The sequence below is a fragment of the Alligator sinensis genome, unplaced genomic scaffold (assembly GCF_000455745.1).
Source record: "Alligator sinensis unplaced genomic scaffold, ASM45574v1 scaffold392_1, whole genome shotgun sequence".
NCBI lineage: Eukaryota > Metazoa > Chordata > Crocodylia > Alligatoridae > Alligator > Alligator sinensis.
Genome location: NW_005841898.1, coordinates 2,139,248 through 2,160,317, shown reverse-complemented (window position 1 = coordinate 2,160,317; position 21,070 = coordinate 2,139,248). Strand labels below are relative to the sequence as shown.

Genomic DNA, 21,070 nt, shown 5'->3' with positions numbered 1-21,070 from the left:
AGAACCGGACCCACGGAGCCTAGCAAACTTCGTGTAGCAGAAGGACCCACGGAGCCTAGCAAACTTCGTGTGAGTCCTTGCCGGATGACTCCAGAGCTCTTCTACCCGGGTTCGAGTCCTGCAGGTTTATTTTTCCCGTCGCCGGAACCCTTTGCGACGTACCCTCGTGCCCTGCAGGTTTGAGTTTTGTTTTCTTTTCTGTCTGTAACCGCAACTCAAGCAAGCTTTCCAGCCTGCACCACTGCCATCTCGGTGTAAGTAAACAATCTTTAAAACTACCGATACGCGTCTGTGCCTAATTCCAGCTCGACGGCCTTCCCTCTCCGACCCGGCGTGCCCGGGCTGCTGGCCACAGCCCGCGTGCAGCACGAAAAAGGGCTCGGGTCGCTCCCGGCCTGCACATGTTCAACTTTGGGCCCCCCACTACAGAAAGGATGTGGACAAACTAGAAAGAGTCCAGCAGAGGGCAACAAAAATGGTTTGGGGGCTGGAGAACATGACTTATGAGGAAAGACTGAGAGAATTGGTTTATTTAGTCTAGAAAAGAGGAGACTGCAGGAGGACTTAATAGCAGCCTTCAACTACCTGAAGTGGGGTTCAAAAGAGGATGGAGCTAGACTGTTCTCAGTGGTGACAGATGACAGAACAAGGAGCAATGGTCTCAAGTTGCAGCAAGGGAAGTTTAGGTTAGATATTAGGAAGAATTTTCTAGGATGGCTAGGATGATCTATTTGGGGATGGTCTTGCCTTGAGCTGGGGGTTGGACTAGATGACTTCCTGAGGTTCCTTCCAACTCTAATTTTCTATGATTCTATGATATGCTTCACTGGGCACTATTTTGCATTCCCTGTCTTCTAAAAAGTGTCTGAAGGTCTTTTAAAATCAAAGTAAAGGTGGGATCAAGCCCTCCTTTAGATAATCCAGTGGATCTACCCACTTAAAATTTCTTGCAGAGGGACTGCAGAGGCCATAAATGTTATTAACATGTATTGAAGCAGCGGGCAACTGTGCCATCACAGTTTACCCAAGGGCTGCTTCTGGGTTGGCTAGGTAAGAAGCTTCTCCTTCAATAGTTCTTAAAAAATATATTCCATACTAAGCATCAAGCATGTTTCTTGGCCTTTATGTGGTGAAGAGGGCTTCATTCTGCCTGCAAACAAGACCTTGTAACTGCATTAACTTGTCCACCCTCATTATACAAGCAATACCATTTCATTTCTCAAAAACATAATTTAATATTGCAAAATGAATGTCTAAAATCCTAATGGAATTTACTGAAAGTGATTTATTAAATAAGAGATTATAGAATTTTTTAGCCATCTGTTAGAGACTTTAGAATACTGTAGCCAAAATAAATTGGAATACAATGAAATTTTTAAAAAGTTAGATTATTTTTATATGCTGATCCTTCATGCTGCTGTTGTCCTCAACTAACTTTCAAAGGTCTAAAGGGCATTTTGAACCTCAGAGAGTAGGCCATACATTCTCAGGTCCCAAATGACCAATCAAAAACATGTTTGACTGGAGGCTTCTACTGCACTGAATTTCTTGATGTAACAACCATTGTTCCTATGCCACTGTGGAGCAATGTCTGTTTTAGAGGTAATAATCACCACCAACATAATGACCTTGCTGCTAATTACAAGTCAAAGCAAAATCAGATACATCACTCTGTGGTAAGGCATTTCCTACTGTGTGCTGAATGCAGCAGTGACCAGGGTTGCTTTTACCCTGTGGCAGAGACAATTTGCAAGAGGGGGGCAGGAATCACCTACTTATCTGAGAGCACCGTTAGTGTCAGAGTGGGATTTCATTACAGACCAGAAAGTTTTTTGCATCTCTCAAGTGTAATTTAACACCTTTGCAGTCACAAGATGTTGTCCACCCTGGTCCCCTGCTTTGTGTGGAAGGTTAGGGGGTTATATCTTGTGGTTGTGTCAGGGCTGACTGTGTAATTTTGCTAAACTAAGTTGCTAAGTTAGACAATAGATTTGTGTAGGGGTGGTTGATTGTACTGTATGGTTTAGAGAGAGATGACCCCATGCAGGCAGCTGGATTAGATTATCTATGGAGGTCCCTTCCAGCCCTACTATTCTATGATTCTGTGAACATCATCAAAATAAAGGGGCTAAAAAGAATCTGCATTGCATTGTTTTATCTATTTCTGATAGTTGATTTGTGAAGTTCAATTCACCACTATACTATCTCACTATCTATCTCACTATCTATTTCCAAAGCCAACTTCACAGCCCAAAATATACATCTACTTCAGGGAAAAAGATCAATCTACCACTGAAGGTTTTTTTTACTTACCTACAATGAACAGAGATTGGCCCATCCTGACCAAACTGCTCCTTTGTTTTATGTACTTGGCCTATGAAGTCAATAAATCCCTCTCCAGACTTTGGCACTCCTTGTTCTGGCCAGTCAGTGAACTGGAACTGCCGCACTGTTCGGGACTGGCCATCCTTTATTGAAAGACACACATAGTACACCACAAAAGAGTTTTCCAGCAGCCAAAAATCAGTCAGTCAGCAAAGCAGAGCAGCAATCATGAAAAACATAAATTGGGGTTGGGGGAAAAATATGTAAAGGGCAAAGACGGCTAAGATCATATGCTTTGAATCACAGTGCTGATGAATTTATGTTTTTCCCTTATTATACCACATTGACATGAGTGCAATTAGATTAACCATGACACTGCTCAAATTACTCTCCGCATTAGACAGGATCATTGTCTGACATTTAGATCCTGGCAAAAGAGTTGAAGACAAGGATGTTGTGAGCTACTTAAATAGTAGAGATTTTTTTGGTGGTAGCTTTTATGTAAACTGCTGGATTTATAGCCCAGGATACTAACTCTCTACCTCTATGAAACAGGGATAGGATGGATGAATCTACGGGAACTATACAGTGCCCTATAGTTACTTCCTTAAATCAAGATTAGCAGATTTATTGTCACTAATGCTACAGATTACTGCAGTATTGTTGCACTTCTGATAAAGCTGCAGTAAGTATCAAAGCCCAGTGCAGCTCTCTTTTGAGTTCAATGACTATTTAATATTTAAATGGTCACTACTGTATGTGCAAAATTTAAGGTAACACAAGAACAAGAAGTTTGTTTCTTTAAATCCTCAAGTATTGTCCTTGTTAATTTTGAGCACTGTCAATCTGTATACACAGTGACATTTAAAACAACTGACACAAATTGAGCTACTACAGTTAACCTTCATGCTTTCTGGACACCTCACACTTCCTCAGGCATCTATTTTCCTGCCTTGGTAGGAGAAACAGCATATGCCATGACACTGTGCCTTTAAGCAGTAATTGTGGCATTGTACGAGGCTAGATAAAACTAGCACCAGATGTCGTGACTCCAAAATGGTCTTTTACAGAGGGAAATCAATGAAATTCTAAATGATTATAGGGGTCCCCAAAGCATATTACAGGCTGGAGAGAAGAGAAGCCTTTTTTTCCCCACCAAAATATTTATCCATCGTTGCCTCCTCAATTGAAGTATAAAACTAAACAGCATGCTCCTTTTATTTGCTGGTACTTTGACTTTCTCTCTCTCATATGGCAGCAGTATATGGGGAAAACACAGAATTTACATATAGCACACACATTAACATTTTGTGAAATAACATAGACTTTATTTAACCTGAACATAGCAGCAGCTAGCTCTCCCCCAAAGTAAGCTGTTTTCTCAGTTTAAAGAATGTGTTCTGACCATTTAAAATAAACATATGTATTCCATAAACTATACTGTGGACTCATTTGGTTTTGATTTTTAGTGGAACAAATTCCAAGAGAACAACGTTTAAGATATTTCTTAGAGCTTCCCACATCAGTGTCATTTTCTCAGAAGAAACCTTTCTGTTCTTGTAATGTCCAGTACCATTCTTTGTTGTCAAGGCAGGTTGCAGTGTATCCCCCAAGGCCGCTATTCCACAAATTAACTGACAAGGGATTACTTAAGTAGCAGGATGGCTCACATTCTTTGGCACCCACTTTCTGAAAACAAGAGACCACAGACCTCTGAAGTCAACATTTTGGCGGCGCACCTAGGTATTGAGATTAGTTGGTTGCATGATGACTGAACCGCAGGGATCTACTAGACCAAAAAGAGTTTTAAGAAAAATCTGTGCCAATTTAATTCAGCCTAGTTAGTGGATAGAAAGATCAATAAATTTATTCTGTAAAATATTTATTGATAAATTAAGGTGCATGTCTCATTAAAAATAGTAGTCAGCTTGCTGAAAAGTGGTGTAATTTATTAATCCAACAACGCACAGGTCTTGTTATCATTCATGTTATCTGGTGAATATACACTAAAAGTAAACTCTGATGTTACACTAGCATTAGAGTAGACTGGGATCTGATCTACAGTCTTTTTGCTCTCCTTATACAGCTGGCATTATAAATGGTGCTGTTTGCTTTCAGTGAGACGGTTATCTCTATGGCCCTCTCTAGACATTACAGGTACTGCGCTATTACCTAGTTAATCGTACAGTTACCTTAAGACCATCCACACATGCCAAGTATTTTTCACATGATAAAAAGCTCCAACCAGCTATAAAGTTAGACCACGAAAATGTGTACTAGCTTTATACCTGAAGCTTTAATTTGCATGTGTAGCAGGGTTTCCTCTGAGGCTGGGTGCCCCATCAATTGACAGGGCTCCCAGCCATAGGGATGTACCATGCCCAGCATGAAACTTCCAGGCCCAGAAGATTGCAGTAGCTCTGATCCTCAAGGCTTGGGGGTCTGTGAAACCTCTGGGCCCACATGTGCAACTGGGACCGAAAGTCCCATCAGTCATGGGGCTCTTGGCACCGGTTGTGCCTGGCCCCTGTGTTGGGAGCCCCCTCAGCAAAGGGGGATCCCAGCTGTGGAAGCTTGCATCTTGCTAATGCAGGGGGAATCCTGAATTGCTACACCAGCAATAAGGCACAATTGGATCTAATGCATGGGCCCAGATTTGCGCCTCCTGCTATGCACATGCAGCATGGCAAGATGTGCAATTATGTGGATCATGCATTAGATCCAACTGTGCCTTTACCTAACACCAAGCTTACAGATATCAAATTTTATTAAAATCTTTATTTTCAAATATTTGTCATAGTTTACACAGACAAGGCAAGAAGTGCTCTTTTGAACATACAGACTGCAGTGCTGAGCAAAACAGATACAGATTGCTTTTAATACCTAACATTTTTGATTGACTGACCATTTTAATTTTTCTGTTTCCTCTCATAAAGGATATTCAATTGGCTTTTGATGAGGTTACAGAGTACATAATGTTTTTTTTAGACACCACTAATAGGTTGGCCCTGCATGAGACTGCCCCAGCATGATGACCTTCATAGTTTAGTGAAAAACTGTGTGCAAAAGCAGTCAGAAACTCTAGATTGGGGCAGTTATAGAGGTCACCCGGACTTTACAAAAGTTCACAGTGCAATAGAAAAATAACAGAGAGCTCCATATCAGATACTGCTGCTGGAATCTACAAAAAAGGAGCACATTCCTCTGGAGATTAATTGGCCAACTTGACTCTACCAGAACACTGAGAGTTATTTTTGAGTAACAAAAGAGTTTGGAAATCAAAGAGGGAAGAATAGTTATAACAAATTCTGGTGCTAGCAATTTAGCTGAATAACCTCAATTACTGCTTGGATGAGCTAGGCATGCAAGAAGGCAATGAGAACAGTATAGATTTTTTTTGTTGTGGTCCCACTCTGAAAGGTGCTAAGTGCCTACATCTTCAATGAAGTCATTCTGAGTGACAGACTCTCAGAAGCCTTGGACCAGGCAATTAGCTTGTTAGTTAGTTATTTAACAAAACTGGGACCAAGACGTTTTGCTTAGGGCAAAATCCGGGACTGAGCAGTTATGCAGCAGGGCTGGTAAGGGGTGCTCAGTGCAAATAAAAAGCAATTAATTGTGGTTAGAAGGTTTGCTAATATTAGAACTGGGAAAAACTGGGGTAAATAAGTTATTTGAATACCTTTCACTGGTTTGCAAACTATTCACACTAGATTGACAATGTGATCATTAATTAGAAACTCTTAGATAAGCATTATGTGAACATATTTCAGCTGAGATAGTTTGCAAAATATCCTCTTTAGTTATTCCTGTGACTCTTTGCTGCTCATTGTGTGATTGGTCGGTTATGTCACTTAATATCTAGACTAAGAAGGAACAGTAAAAATTTTAATTACTGTGTCAAAATGGTCACCAAGGCCTCTCATTTAATCACTTTCTTTCTTGTTTTTTGCTACAATGGCCCTATGCCAGTCTCTCCCCACACTAAGTAAAGGAGGGTTGGAAGAGAAATCATATATATGAACCTCCCTGCATTTGATAGTTCGCATAAAATGAAAACCAGATAAGACTATCATTGACTTTTATTTTCACAAAGCCAGATCTCAGCCGCCTTTGCCCAGTCCAAGTATTAATGTTCCCTATGGGTTGGTGAAAAGACTTTATAAGCAAATTGATTTGAATATTTAAATCTGACTACACTAGTAGCTAACATTCACAGCAGAAACCTGATAAGAAAAAATCTGATACACTGGGAACTGTTAGTGGCAGGTTGTGCTGTTCTTTGAAAGCATTGCCCCCTAACTCTGCTGCTGTAACCAATACTATTGCTGCAGTGCTGCCAAAAATGGAATAGGCTAGTGAATTCTCCTGACATAGTGTGAAGTGTTAGAAATCACAGTTTGAAAATTGCCAAAGCTATGCTTATAAAAATGTTTTATATGCAGTTAATCTTACATCAATGCTGAATCTTGGACTCCTGGTCCTGTTACAAAACACAGAATGAAAATTAAGAAACCAGGGGCACAACTATCTACCTCTTCTCCGCAGATGTATTAGAATGCTGAGGAATAAGCTATGCCAGAAATCAAATTATAATGTGCAAAGCTTGTCAAGCTTTTTCTTAAGAATGCTATTTGCTCTGCAGCTTTCAAATCATACCGTATTAACCTTCAAGCTCACACAGCCTAAAGGGATGTGCGGAGCAACAACATATTTACAGCCTTGAGTGATGAAATTTCCACAAAAGGATTGGAGGAGGGAAGGTGAATGGGAACATGGCCTTCTAATTATCTAATGCTTTTCACCACAAACACTTATTCAGTACTTTACAAAAGTTGTGCTGGCCAGATGGTTGGTTTGAATTAGAGCCAGTTGCTCTTGCATTAGGAAGTTATAACAATAACTTTCCTTCTCTTTGGTTTCTTTCAGGATTGGTAACAAAGCAGGTTTCTAAGGCTTTGCTAGTAAAAACAAAACAAAAGATACTGGACTCCTTTGAAACATTTGGCAAACAGAACTATGTTGTGCTCACTTACCCTGGCATCTGTGACCTTGAATTCCCTTAGAATATACTGTGGCATGTTATACTCTGCCATAGGATCCACCACAAAGTACTGATATCTGGCTGAACGCTCTGCAGGCCAGTACTGATGGCATTTTTCCTATATATACAAATAAAGAGTTCCATTTCTTGTTAGTCACACCCACTACTAGGGATTGCTGTTTTTAAGTAAAGTACATTCAGTGCATATGGCAGATTCATTATTGACAGAATAGGAATCACATGTCTTTTTTCTGTCTATAATACATGTATAAGCACTGACAAGTCAAAGTGCCAGTGGCTCCAAACTGTCCTGTCAGTGGATTTCAGTATCAATCCTATTTTCTGCTACAATTGCTGAAAAACTGATTTGCCCCATCTACTTTCTGACACTTGGGATTTTCATATTAGTTTTTAGGGCAGTCTATGGTCTGGCCTTGACTCCTGCCCAATAAGAATGACTCCCATTAGCCATTCTATATTTTTTCTCTAACTACTGTATTTCCTTTGTCTATATCCGCCCACCACTTCTACTGTCCCTGGCTGCCCCAGGAACAGAGGTGGAGGAGGGGGGAGGTCCAGAGCCATTCTTGTCCATTCTGGCCAGGCTTTGTGCTAGAGCCAGGCTTAGCAAGGAGCAGTGGCAGCAGCAGACAGATCCTGCCTTCCTGCCTGGTTCCCCTGGTGTTCCCTGACAGCCTGGGAGCAGGTGGCGTAAAAGGGAACCCACCCAGCGCTACTGCCATCTCAAGCTGAGCCTGGCTCCAGGTGCAGCCCAGCTGTAGCATGGCAAGAGTGGCTCTGGAGCCCTCCCTCTCCCCCTGGCTCCCAGTTCAGCTGGGGACAATGGCAGTGGCGGTGGTGGGCAAAGGAAGAGGGGGTGGGGGAGGGAGGAATAAGAGGGAAGGGGATGGACTTTACAGTTGAGCACATGGGAGAAGGGAGAGAGGAAAGAAGATTGTTAGCTGCTTGAGGGACTGCCTTGGTGTGGACTGGGGAGGTTGGGGGCTAGGGTGTGGCTACCTCTGCATCCCAGGTGACTGCTCCCACATACCCCTCTCTGAAATGCTGGCTCCACCTGTACCCTAAACCACCTAGTTTTTCCAAATGTAGGGCCTGATTCTTACATTATTTTCTTCACATCAATTATATCCTTGAAATAATTCTGCTTTTATGGTAAATCAGTTATTGCCTTTCATTATACAATGAGGAGCCATAATGAGATTTAACACTGTAAACACTGTAAACAGGCTGCTAAAACTGCAAAGATCAGCATAACAAATACATATCAAATGTTGGGGCACAAGGAAATCTAAAAATGGTGCAAATAAGTCTTTTAACCTAAGACAATGTTGTTGTTTAACTCAAATAGTGCACTATCCTTTAAGGTCATAAACACTAGCATCTTATCTGGCTTCTAAATTAGAAATCATCAGCTCAAGAGAGTACAGTGTTTTTTATAGCATCTTTGAATTTCAAAGCAAAAGGAAACTTGTTTTGTTTAATTCATGTCACAAGATGAAGCACTAGCTCTGACTCGACCCTTATTGTAATATATTGATGGCAAGTTCCCATTGCCTAAGAATTAGAGCAGTGCTGTCTAGCACGTTTTTTGTTTGAAAACAGATAAAGAAGGTAGAAAGCTAATCCCTGAACTTTCCTCTTTGGAGATGCTACAAAAACATGTGATTGAGGAAGTATAGTTTAAAGGATATTAAAACGATACTCACTCGGCCCATTTCTCGTAGTTTAGTAAGCATGACTACAATTGTGGAATTGTGCTCCCAAAGCATTCTCCAGAAATCTTCAGTTGTCTCTGCTAAGGGTCCCTGTGTAGCTATGTAGGCTTTTTGTTGTCTATATGAAAACAAGAAGAAACATTAAGAACAGAGTGATGATACTCAAATACTCTGTTTGTTAACATTATCTTGAGGAAAAGTAAGGGAAAAATATATATTATTAATAGTAAGTGTGTTAAAAACCTATTATGATTATTTAATCAAACAATGGCATTTTTTATTTTTAGAACTTTGAAAGGGAAATTACTTTGTTAATATTATGATGTATGTCTTTATCATTATTATTTAAATTTTAATGCAACTCTAATAGCTCAATTTTGTGTGTCATAAAAAGCACTTAAGAAACACTTAGTTGTGCTGCTTCATTTTATAGAAATGACTGTCGTACAATCTATTAAGTTTATGAATTATAGCACTACGCCGTTTCCTTATTAACTCCTTCAACAGTCTAAGGCCTAGAGCAAAAAATTGAGACACAAAAGAAAAGTTAGAGTAACTGAGTCTCACTGCTCCCCTAACAAATGACTATTTTTTTTCTACCAAACCATCAAAATGTGTGGGGGAGCTGAGACACAGGATATACAGAAGGAGTGATTCTGTTTTGCATCCCTTCCTGCCTTACCAAATAGAAACCCTGCTTTTGAGATTAAGCCTCCATGCAGAAATGAGGTTGAAAACAAAAGCCACTCTCTGTAGCATGCTGACCCAGTGGACTGTCACAATTATTTATGTTAAAACTAGTGTAGCCCTCAGTAGTATCCACTTCATGGATGCTGCTTATGAAGCCCCTGGATAAGTGGAATAACAATCATACAGTTCCCAAGAAGCCAAGGGTCAGCAAACTTGAGGGGGTAATGGCTGGTGGGGTGGAAGGTCTTGGCATCAACTGAGGGCTCACAACTCAAATTTCAAGCTGTCTGCTGATGTAGGGAGTTACAGACCTTGCCCATTCTTTTCCTCTTTTAAAAGAACAATTAGGGGAAAAAAGAGGTCTCAACTAAGCAAGGTGCTTAAACATGGCAGAAATGTTAACACATAAGTCATCTCATTGGTAGCACTGGGAGTAGTCATGAGACTGAAGTTAAGCATGAGATTGTTTTAACTAAGAGTCAGAGTTCCTTCCCCCTCCATACAATTTTCTTGAGAAGTTTTGGCGTAGTTCTATGTCAACTGTTAGATGAAAATGAAAATCGATGTGGAAGGTGTTGTGTATACAAACAGTATTGTATTTTGCTGCAATTCACTATAATTAAATAAATATATATGTATATAACCTGTTAAAAGTTTTAAAACAGTTCATATCATAACCCACCAACGTATAGTACCTGTATCCATCAATAAAACTGGCGTTGATATAATCAGAGCCTTCTACTCCTCGGATTGGCTGCAAGCATACCCTCGTAGACTCATATGGCATAATATTGACAAGGCGATTTTTGAATTTATTACATGGAAGATTGGCACTGATGAATCTTGAAGTGTGAGCTTTAGAGCTAGCTAGACGCTGTTGAAGAGAGAAAAAGAAACTGAGGAAAAGTATAACAAGAAGAACAAGTTCAGTGCCTGATTATTTCTGCTTATGGATGATTAAAAATCACTTTTGTTTTGAATAGTAATTTAATTGTGTTTTAAATGTATTAACTAAATATTTATAGACCTGCTTTAATACCATGTACATTTTAAACTAACTATCAATTTATACAAATGAAAAGTGAAAAAAAAAGCCTTGACAGTTTGGTGAGTAAGAATATCAACCTGCTCTAAAAATAAAAAGGTCAATGGATTGGAACATTCTGAAAAGTACTTGTCTGGATACTAAATCAGAGTTCATTCCCCCGACCCCGGGGCCAAAATATATGTTCATAAGTTTTAAACTCTAGGCTCAAGAAAGACCCTGTAGTTACAGGAAAGAATTAGTGTAGCATTTAGCAGCACACAAGTATATTTATGTCTCCCCACAGCACATAGTACCTTGAATTCCAGTTCCATTCCTGTGACATTCTCTCCTGTTTCTATCTGTGTCAGCTTCTGAATATATGCATACAGGTTTCTGGCTGGCACTTCGGTATTTCCACATGTCACTGCTTCCAGCAGTGCATCATGGATAAAGATGTATTGGTCCTCCGTTTGAACCATGTAATTCCTCTGAGCTCTCATTAGAGTTACGTGGCCATAAATATCTACAGTCTTTTCATGCTTTATTCTCTCTAACATGGCATCTATTACAATGAAACAGCCAGTCCTGCCAACTCCAGCACTAAAAGAAGCAAACAAAGAGACAAAAACTTCAATGAAAAGAATGTTTTCTCTCATGCAGTTTGTATATCCTTATGGCGCTTAAGGTAACTTCATAGTAGCTAAAGGTTAAGCCTTTGAAGTGACTCTGGGTTGTTCAGTCCCCCATTAATATCAACCTGTATTTGTAGAAGGGGTCATATGTTTGATAGACCTAAATTATTTTAACTCCCATCATGAGGAGTTGAAGTGCTGAGCACCTTGTATGAGGTTCTTGGTATCTTGTGGGATTAGGCCTGAAAGTTGCCTAAAATATCTACAAAGCAACACTTTCTAGAAATACTGCATACATCCTGAAAGAGATAATGGGCAGAGACTGTATTTTTTAAGGATGCCGTCCAATAACGCGACAAATGTAGGTGTTATTACATAATGCAGCAATATATACAATTTATCAAAATGTTGTCTTCTATTTTTCTAGCAAGGCATTGGTTAGTAAACATGAATGTTATATAATATGTCTGATCCTTGGACCTGGATAAGCTGCTCCATAGGAAACTTTATGCTGTTCTACTTTGGATCCTGGGGTTGGTCCTTCATACAGACTGGATTATTATCAGCCCTTCCCTCCAGCCAGGCCACCAATATGAACTTTTTTCATGCCTATCAGCTGGTACAGGATCAACTATGCGAGCTTTATACCACAAAAATCCTTACTTTACCACTTGTAAGCCTCCAAAGAGACTGCAAATCAGACCTGAGAAGGCCAGGATCTGGCCCAATATAGATATGCATAGTTATTTGGTAGTTTAAAGAGGCTAGAAAGTAAAAGCACTAAAAACGTGCATAAAAACATGTCATTAGAAGGTGCAATTCTGAGTGTCAATGTCTAGACTCAGATAATCACATTCCCCAAGGAGGGCCTACAATCTCTCTTTCTGAGGGACTCAGCTTTCAAGACACTGCTTAGTGAGTGCCACCCAAGGGACTGTATGTAAACTCAACTACCACTTGCCCAATGGGAGATGAGGGTCTCTGTATATCGCAGAATCACCTTTATCTCAACCTGGCTAAAGCCACACAAAATTCCATTATTTCATTTCTCTGTCAGATGACACCTCAAGCACTGAACTGAGTAAAGAAGCCATTTTATTTGCTTTGCTTCAGGCGTGGATTTCAAGAAGGATGACAAGGAACCGAGACCTCCCTCCAGAAGTATTAAACCCAACTTAAGAGTTATAGACTCAGCTCAGTAACAAAACCCATTTGAAAATGGTTTGATTTTTGGGCCAGATTTTAAATTTTCTAATCTTTCAGTATTCAAAGTGTTTATTGTTTTGAATATTCTTTTCATTAGTTACATTTTATGACTCCGGAGTTGCATGTTAAACTAGGGCTGTGCAACTTCTAACTGGCCAGGGCCTACATGCTGCATGGGCTGCACCAGTGTGAACCATGGGTCCCCAGCCAAATTTACACACACCATGTGTCTGGGAGGCACCCCATTCCCCAGTGTGCACAGATGCGCACCCCGCACCCCAACCACCACTGCACCACAGGGGCCGGCAGCACCCACTCTCCCCCCTGTGCTGCACTGTGTTCAGGCAGTCCCCACCTTGGCTCTCTCACTGCACCATGCTGTAGATGTGGGCTGTGCTGCCCTGCCCCTGGGGTGGAATGAACAGTAGATATAATAGGTTATATTTTAAGAAGGGTGACTGATTTTTTATAGCCTCAATTTGTGTCCACAGTACATGGACCCTCAGTACAATGGGAAATTGGAATCTCTGCACCTCTAACTACCTGATTTTAGGAGAAAATTAGGTAGGGATGCAAAATATGATATAAATAAGTCATATTTGTAGGGACAGATTACACCTATGAAAAGATATGTTGGATCTTAGTCCACTGAAGATTTTCCTAAGAAAATCCTACCTTGATTCCCAGTCTAAAGAGATATAGAAGGAACTCTAGAAGCCCCCAGAGACTGAGATTATGCGACCTAAAAGTGATCTAGAACACCACAGATTGTCACTTACTGTTTTGTCTTTTTTTCCTGACAGCTTATTAGATAAAAACAAATACAATCCCCAAATTTCCACATTAGTTACTAAAGATACAGAATCTTCTCATAGAGAGGCCATTATCATGTGGCCATCTCAAAATTAATGCCAAAAATTCTTTAATTCTTCACAAGACCTCCAGAAACTCTAAACCAAAAGGATCTACCTGTCACCCATATAAGGGGAAATTCAGAAAATACAGCTGTTACTCTCTTATAAGAGAATTTATTTTCAGTAAAATCCCACTAATCTTAAATAACATTAAACATTTCTATTCATCAGTTACCTGGTCCCAGAGGAAGACTCCTTCCAAACAGCAGAGGATTTGAATTAACATATCAAACCTGTCAATCACATATTTCATGTACATCATTCTAAGGAGCACCTTAATATTAATTGCTGTCCTGGGTTTAAAAGGCAGACTGCTCTTTACTGTGGATCAGAGGAAGTTTCCAGGCAGATGGAACAGCCCGTAATTTTGCTAGCTAAATTTATTCACTACATGTATCATGAATTCTGCAGTACAAGAAGCCTGAGCCTGGCAAGCAAAAAATGAAAGAAAAAACTCCAGCACAATTCTGAAGAAATCACAACAAATGACTCCACCTGTATGCCAGACAGGCTTACATGAAGATGTAAACCATTATTTTGTAATTTATGGCCAACTGTTCATCTGTACCATTCTGAAGAGATTAACTACAGTTGTGTGATTCTTCTAGATTCAGAATCAAAGAAAAGCAGTTGACTTTGTGATTTTGAGAGAGGTTTTGCATGTGTGTGGGTTTTTTAAAATTATTATTAATATATATAGGTATCCATATTTCCATGTATAGAAGAAAAAAATAGTTTTTGATAATTTTAAGGATGACTGTGACTGCTATTTATGACTAGTAATACAATTATTCAACTATGCTTTACTTCTTTCTGCTGCAACTGAGACAATTAAACCAGAATTTGGAAAGTATGACACAAGATATGTTAGTACTGATTTAAGATGCATCTCTGTTACTTCTCAGTAATGAACTAATGTTTCAGAATAGTGCTTGTAGAACTTACACACGTAGGCAATAGGTCATTACTTGTCTGAAACATGAAAATTTGTTCTGGCCTTTACAGACCAAATAGCAATTCACTGGCCAGTGTTGTAAGAAAATGAACCTATGTAAAAGCCTCATTTTTAAGTAGAGTGGGCATTTTTCACTTCCTCCTCTCATTTCTTGTCCCACAGTCTAGAATGGCTCTTTCAGAAGCAACCTCATACATGGTAGTATCATAGCAGTTCAGCCTACAAGCAGTGTGACTAAGGACGGAAAAATGTACAACAGAATAGGCATCAACACTCTCCACCAGAGTATTCCTGGTCCAAGTGTAAGAAGACCACCACCTTTTCTAAGGTTTTGATTCACATGAGGATGTGTAAGCATATAAAGATGTAAGTATCCAAATGTTTCTGATTATAAGAAGGGAGAGCCCACTGCATTACTTAATACCGAGATGCCATGAATCCAGATCTATCTCTACTGAGCTGCTTAGTTCCACTAGGTTCCTGACATGTTCTCTCTCTGTTAGGTTTATCCAGCAATCATTTATCTTCCTCATGTTGTTTAGAGTATTCAGACATCCATGCAAATAGGATAAACTGTAACAAGGCTCCATCATACCCAACTGTTTTGAGGTACTGATGCATTTAATACATTCAGCTACTTCAGGATGGCAATAAAACCATTGATATCAAGATATTTCACCACCCTTCTTGCAACCAGACCCAACGCTGCATATCCTGGGTGTCCTCCCCCTAGACTATTGGTCGTGGTTCTGAAATGGAATGTGATGAAGTTCAGAAGGTTTGCAATATTGAAGGAAGTCATATAGCCACTCACTCCAAAGTTTCAAACTATTTGCAAAAAACTTACCATTATGGTGATGCTGCTGGAGCAGTCTTTGGGAACTATGCCTACTGCAGTAGCAGCATATGGCAGAGGGGGTGGGGGGCACAGGTGGAGGGTACATGGGCAGGGGTGGGAGGACATACACTATAGGTGGCACGGGAGCGAAAGAATTAAGAGGGGTTAGTAAATTAAGAGGGGAATATTGCCTTCCTCCCTTATTTATTTTTGTTAAAATAAAAATAATAATTTGCAGACCCAAATTGTGGCTGGCTACCCCGGCCACCGTTTGCTGTGAGGGAGGGGTGAGAAGTGAAGGAGGGTAAAAAAACCAAAACACATAGAGGCACCTACTAGCTAAAGGCCAGAACACAGCACCACCTCGTGGTGAAGGGGTTAATTAGAAGTCTTTGGGGTGTCTGGCTGTTTAGACTAAACAAATAGCCTGGGCGGTGTAACTGGGGAGCGCTGCAAAATAACACATCTCCAAGTAGTGTTAGTTTAAGGAGCTAAATGGACTTTTAGAGTGTCAGGAAATCCCAGGTCATGCAAACACAAATGCAGTTGCATCGATGTAAATGGGAAATATTGTTTCGTCCACACATGCCCTAGGCCAGGGGTGAGCAATTATTTTCGGTGGAGGACCGTTGCTGAGTTTTGGTAAGCCATTGAGGGCCCATGACAGGCAGCCGGGGGCAGATAAATATTAATTTTCTAAAATTTTTTTAGGGACCCCGTGGGCTGGATAGAATGGCCACCCCTGCCCTAGGCTCTAAACTCTGACAGAATGCCACATGCAGCATGACATCAAGAAACTTGCTTGGTTGGCACTTACATTCAGGTTTCCCAGATAGGTAGACCTGCAAGTGAGCCCTGAAAGCAAGATGAAGGTAGGGGGCCCTCCAATGTTTTAGTTTCAAAGCAGATGGTTAGGGAACTCATCTGGAAAGCCAGAGAGCTACGTTTTAGATGTCCTTCTCCTAGAGGAAGTGTGAACCTCTGCTTTCCCAGCACAGCACTCAAACTGCAGGGTCACAGGCCAGGCATTTTCCAAGCCCAGCTCCTTTAGAAGCTAGTGACTCCTGTTGCATTTAACCACATTGGGAATAAATGGATGGAGAGAAGCTTAGTTGCGAAATTTCTGCCTCACTTGAAGAAAGGCTCCAGATGAGAATTCAGACCTCCCCTGCCACTTCTTTTCCAGGGCAGCATCCTTTTTACTGAGCCATACATCCTCTGGCTTGTTCTTTTCTTCTTGTCCCCACAGATCTCCCTCTCTTGAGTGCCCAGGAGGCCAGCTTCAAAAGGAAAATCAAAAAATGGCTTGGATATTGCCTGATATGTGACATGGTGGTTAGAGCACTGTGCTGGGAAGTCTGAGAGATACAGCTTCAAACATTCTGGGGGCAATGTGGTGAATATAGGTCTTTATTTCCCAGGCAAGCGCTTTTACACTCAGATACTGGGGTTAAAATACAGGAGGGTCTGTCTGCTCCTCCAGACTCTAACACCAGTTAGTCATGAGTTTTGAACCCTCTACAGTTTTATACCTTATCCATTGGTAGATGTTCACAAGGTTCACACCTTCATAGGGGCATGCACATCCACCTAGCAAATAGCCTACTGTGCATACTCAACCTGGGCATGCAATGTGTGTAGGCACTTACATGTCCTTACTGTCAAGAAGTAAAATTATTATTTTACTTGTCTAAGTGACCCCAAATGACCCTACAATCACAGAAAAGTAGATTTTTCCCCATGGATCTACATGTATCCTGATTCTCACAGACATAGATTACAGGAATGTGAACTTTCTAAACTACAGCTTGCATTCCTATGGTATAGATCTAAATCTTTCAACTAGCCTCCAGTTACTTATACTGCCCAAATTTTCATCTTTCACACTCCTGAATATTTTACAATTTAGAAACCAGAATCTGATTTTAAAGTGCATGCAAATCTCTTAGAGATGCTGCGAGACCTTGAAAAAAAGAGAAAGAGAAAAAACTTTCAAAATAAAATTGCATAAACAGGTTTATACATAATCCTATGTACATCTATTTCTCCCTAAAAGCAGTGTACATTATGTTACAACCTGCTGAAATAAATACAGGGATCAAGGAAAACCAAAACCACAATATTAAAGAGAGAGACTAAGATTTAAGAAAAACATTTCCATTAATCTCTGAACTGTTGGAAGGCACAGATATCTACTTAAGCACTGCTCTCCATTTCAAAAGAGTGAGAACTGATAGTAAGAGACATTGTTCTATTTCATCCACAGGTCAAATGATCTGTAACTCTCCTAAGGGCTCTACTTGATTTCCCTGAAGTTGAAACCCAGGACATAGGAATGTGGATCCATTATCGTTTAATTTTCTTTGAAAATGGCCAATATAAATGCTTCTGTTTAAAGCAATCACTTAAAAAGATAATATGTATATTTTTATGTCTGTTAGCTTAATTCTACAGCCTAGGCAGTAACAAACTTTACATCACCTATTACCCTGTAAAAAGAAATATCTAGTACAGCTTTGCTAATGACTTCAGAAACAAAAACATTTTCTTATATCTAGGTGACAAAGCAAGATGACATTTAAGTCTTTCTACAATTATCTAGAAGTGACACTGCTTGGTCACTGTTATTTCATCATTAAGAAACTAAACTCTAGTAATCCTGTTTTTTCCACTGTAGGAGCTGCATTTTTGTCTGACTCACCACATTTCCTGACCAACCTTTATTTCACTTTTTATTCTGCCCATCAGTATCAAAGTGCATTTCAAGATTTAAGTTGAAGGATTAGAATGCCAAAAGAAAATTCATTTCTCTTTGATCCTGGAGAACTAAGCTCCACATCATGGTGATAATGACAGAACCCTATTTGTGCTTATTGTTTTTCATCTTTTCAACAGCCTTCAACCAAAAAAAGCATGATAAGAACAGCACCAATAAACCATCTCTATTTTATCTACTTCCTGCTATTCTGCTTGCCAGGCACAAAGGCTGATTCTCTTATGCCTTAGAAAGGATTATAGTATGGAAACAGCTGTAGGCTGAGAACACCATAATTTAATTCATTATATTTTGAAATCCTTAAAAAAATCATAGTAACTAATCAGTAGAAAGTAATCAGATTCTAATTATCAAAAGGGGTGGCAGGGGGGGGAGTGGGGAGGAACCCAAACCAATCCCTTCTCCAAATAATACCAAATCTGCAATTAAAAAAAAAAATTGAATAACCTCAGTTCCTAGGTAAGATTAGGTGATCTGTTTGCATCCATATACCCAAGGCGAATATTTTTGCCTATTTGCTTTCCACTAAGGATAACGATTCAACTAAACAGAATCAAAACACAAATTAACTCTACAGTTGTATGAGTTCCTTAGCTCATTTGTACCATTTGAAATTACTGCCAAACTTAAAAGTTGAAGAAATCCTATTTTGGGTAGCAATAGCTAGTATGATGTTTACAAGCTAAAAAACTATACAAAGCCATTAAACAAACACGTCTACTAGGAAATTGTTATTGCTTCAGTATTATCATTCATTCTGTTACAACATTTGTTTTCAATTTCTAAAAAAACAAGCCTGAATCAGTCCCACAAGTTGACATATGCTTAATGTCCCATGGTGTGATACAGCTACAATGCACGAAAAAGGAAAATTAAGAGACATAAGGGGGCCATTTCACACTAAAATCATTGTATGGATATGTTAAAGGTTGGATTTTTGGATTAATTTGTTGCTGTTTTAATGCTGACCCTTTACTGATGATTTGATGATCTGGCAAAGGCAGGCAATGTAATTACTCGTTTTCACAGATCATTTAATTGGAAGAAAGAGAGTAAAATATGGACCAAAAATCATTTAGGACATTTTTGACATATATCAGGCGATAATTTGATTGAATATTACAGTTTCAGCTAGAACGAGGCTGGCATTTATGAACTTAAAGTACATAAAACTGAATATGATATGGGAAACGTATATAAACGTCTGGCATTTATGGAAGATCTTTGCATGATTAATTAGATAACAATCCCCGTGAAACTCCATACTAATTTTGAAAAATACTCTATTTGGACTGTTCCCCCACCCCCTGGCACCTCTTTTGTGTTATGAAATACAGAACGGATTAGATGTAGTTTAGCCCTGTTCAGGGAGGAAATAGAAAATGGGTAAGAGCAACAAAAACATATATTCTTCCTCAAAGGTGCAAATTTAGCTTAAGTCATATACAGACTTGATGAGAAGGGGTGAATTTCATCCTTTAAAAGACACTGGATAGCTACAAGTTGCAACCAATTGATGCATTTCCTAGTAGGCTGTCTTTTTAATTTGTAACTCTAGTAGGACAGCCTTATTACACGGTAGTTTTGGGTGGATCTTGGAGCTCTTAACACCTACAGGATGCCTATACATGTGTAGTGAGGCTGCTCTAACGTGCAGTAATTACAGTGCATTGGAGCACATTCAATTAATAGAGTTGGCTGGAGCATGGTAATTACTGCACTTCAGCAGACTCCAGTATCATGTATATCTGTCCTCCCATGCTGAAAAATGGTGGCAGGGGTAGTTTAACTAAAGCTCGTTTGATGAACTTTAGTTAAAGCGCCCCTGCTGCCATTTTTCAGGGCAGGGTCCTAGACACACGATGCTGAAGGCGCTTTAAGTAGAGAGGCTCCAAGAGCTGCTCTAATTAAAGTCCCCTCCCACCCTCTTCCACTCCCAGAGCATATGTATAAGTGCCCAGGTGTCCACACATTAATACCCAAAACTAGTTTTAAACACCTGTTAGGTGGCTCAAAGTTATGCCACTCCTGGCGAACATTATCTCTGACCTGTGTTACCCTGCTAATGTTAAATTAAGGGGTAGCTAGTCTAGACTACACCTTAGGGTAAATACCCCACTGGCCCCACTAGATCAGGCCAACTGCCCCCTACACTCTCCCCAGCACCCCAGATCCCTACTCAATGTCCCCTTGCCTCCTGCTGCTTACTTGTGGCTGCCCGCTGTATCTGTCCCGGAGGAGGCATCGGGTTAATCTGCCTGCCTGGCTGCTGCTCCAACTGCTGCCACTGTCTGGACTGGGCTCAGCCCAAAGGACAGCTGAAGCCTGGCAGTAGTTCCCTGACTCCTGGCCTGGGAGAGAAAGCACAGACAGCCAAAAGCAGAGTGGGGGAGGATGCAGGAACCCCAATGGCAGCAGGAAAGCCCCAAACTGGGGGAGGGGAAGGAAATCCTAAGTTTCAGTCCTCCAGGCCCTCACTGACCTGAATGTATGGCTGCTCTAAACTCAAGCTAGCACTAACACTGATCAACATTTGTGTGGCTCACAGTGTAATGTGAAGATTAGACAGGCCCTGATACTAGTGTCATGTGTAAACTGTGGCATGGATTCTTTAGGTTTAATTGCTTGCCTGACTAACCATGTGAAACATTACTAAGAAGAAAACATCTTTACATGTAGCAGGTGCCCAGCAGCACCTTTAGATAAATATGTCACGAATGCACAAAATCATTACTGTCACAACCCAAAGGTGTGATTTTGTTTTTGTGTGTGCTTTGGCACCACCGAATTATTTTCCCGCCAATTTGTAGCTTTCTTTGCAGTGTGCATTTCTTCTTTGCAGCACAGAAATGCACTTTGCAAAGAGTTCCTGCCATTTGCATTATAATTCGAGCCCCATTATTGGCTTGCGTGGAATTATTTACTGG

The 21,070-nt window shown here is 40.2% G+C and overlaps 1 protein-coding gene across 25 annotated transcripts in view; it reads right to left on the bottom strand.

Moving 5' to 3' along the window:
• Positions 1-21,070, bottom strand: part of PTPRD (protein tyrosine phosphatase, receptor type D) — a 956,762-nt gene that overhangs the window by 11,774 nt on the left and 923,918 nt on the right. For all 25 annotated transcript variants that reach the window (XM_025197516.1, XM_025197518.1, XM_025197527.1 and 22 more), the window contains 5 exons: positions 11,137-11,422; positions 10,491-10,669; positions 9,097-9,223; positions 7,362-7,487; positions 2,314-2,468 (listed from right to left, as the gene is read on the bottom strand). In XM_025197516.1, the coding sequence (XP_025053301.1) occupies positions 2,314-2,468; positions 7,362-7,487; positions 9,097-9,223; positions 10,491-10,669; positions 11,137-11,422 (873 nt within the window). The remainder of the gene's footprint in view (positions 1-2,313; positions 2,469-7,361; positions 7,488-9,096; positions 9,224-10,490; positions 10,670-11,136; positions 11,423-21,070) is intronic.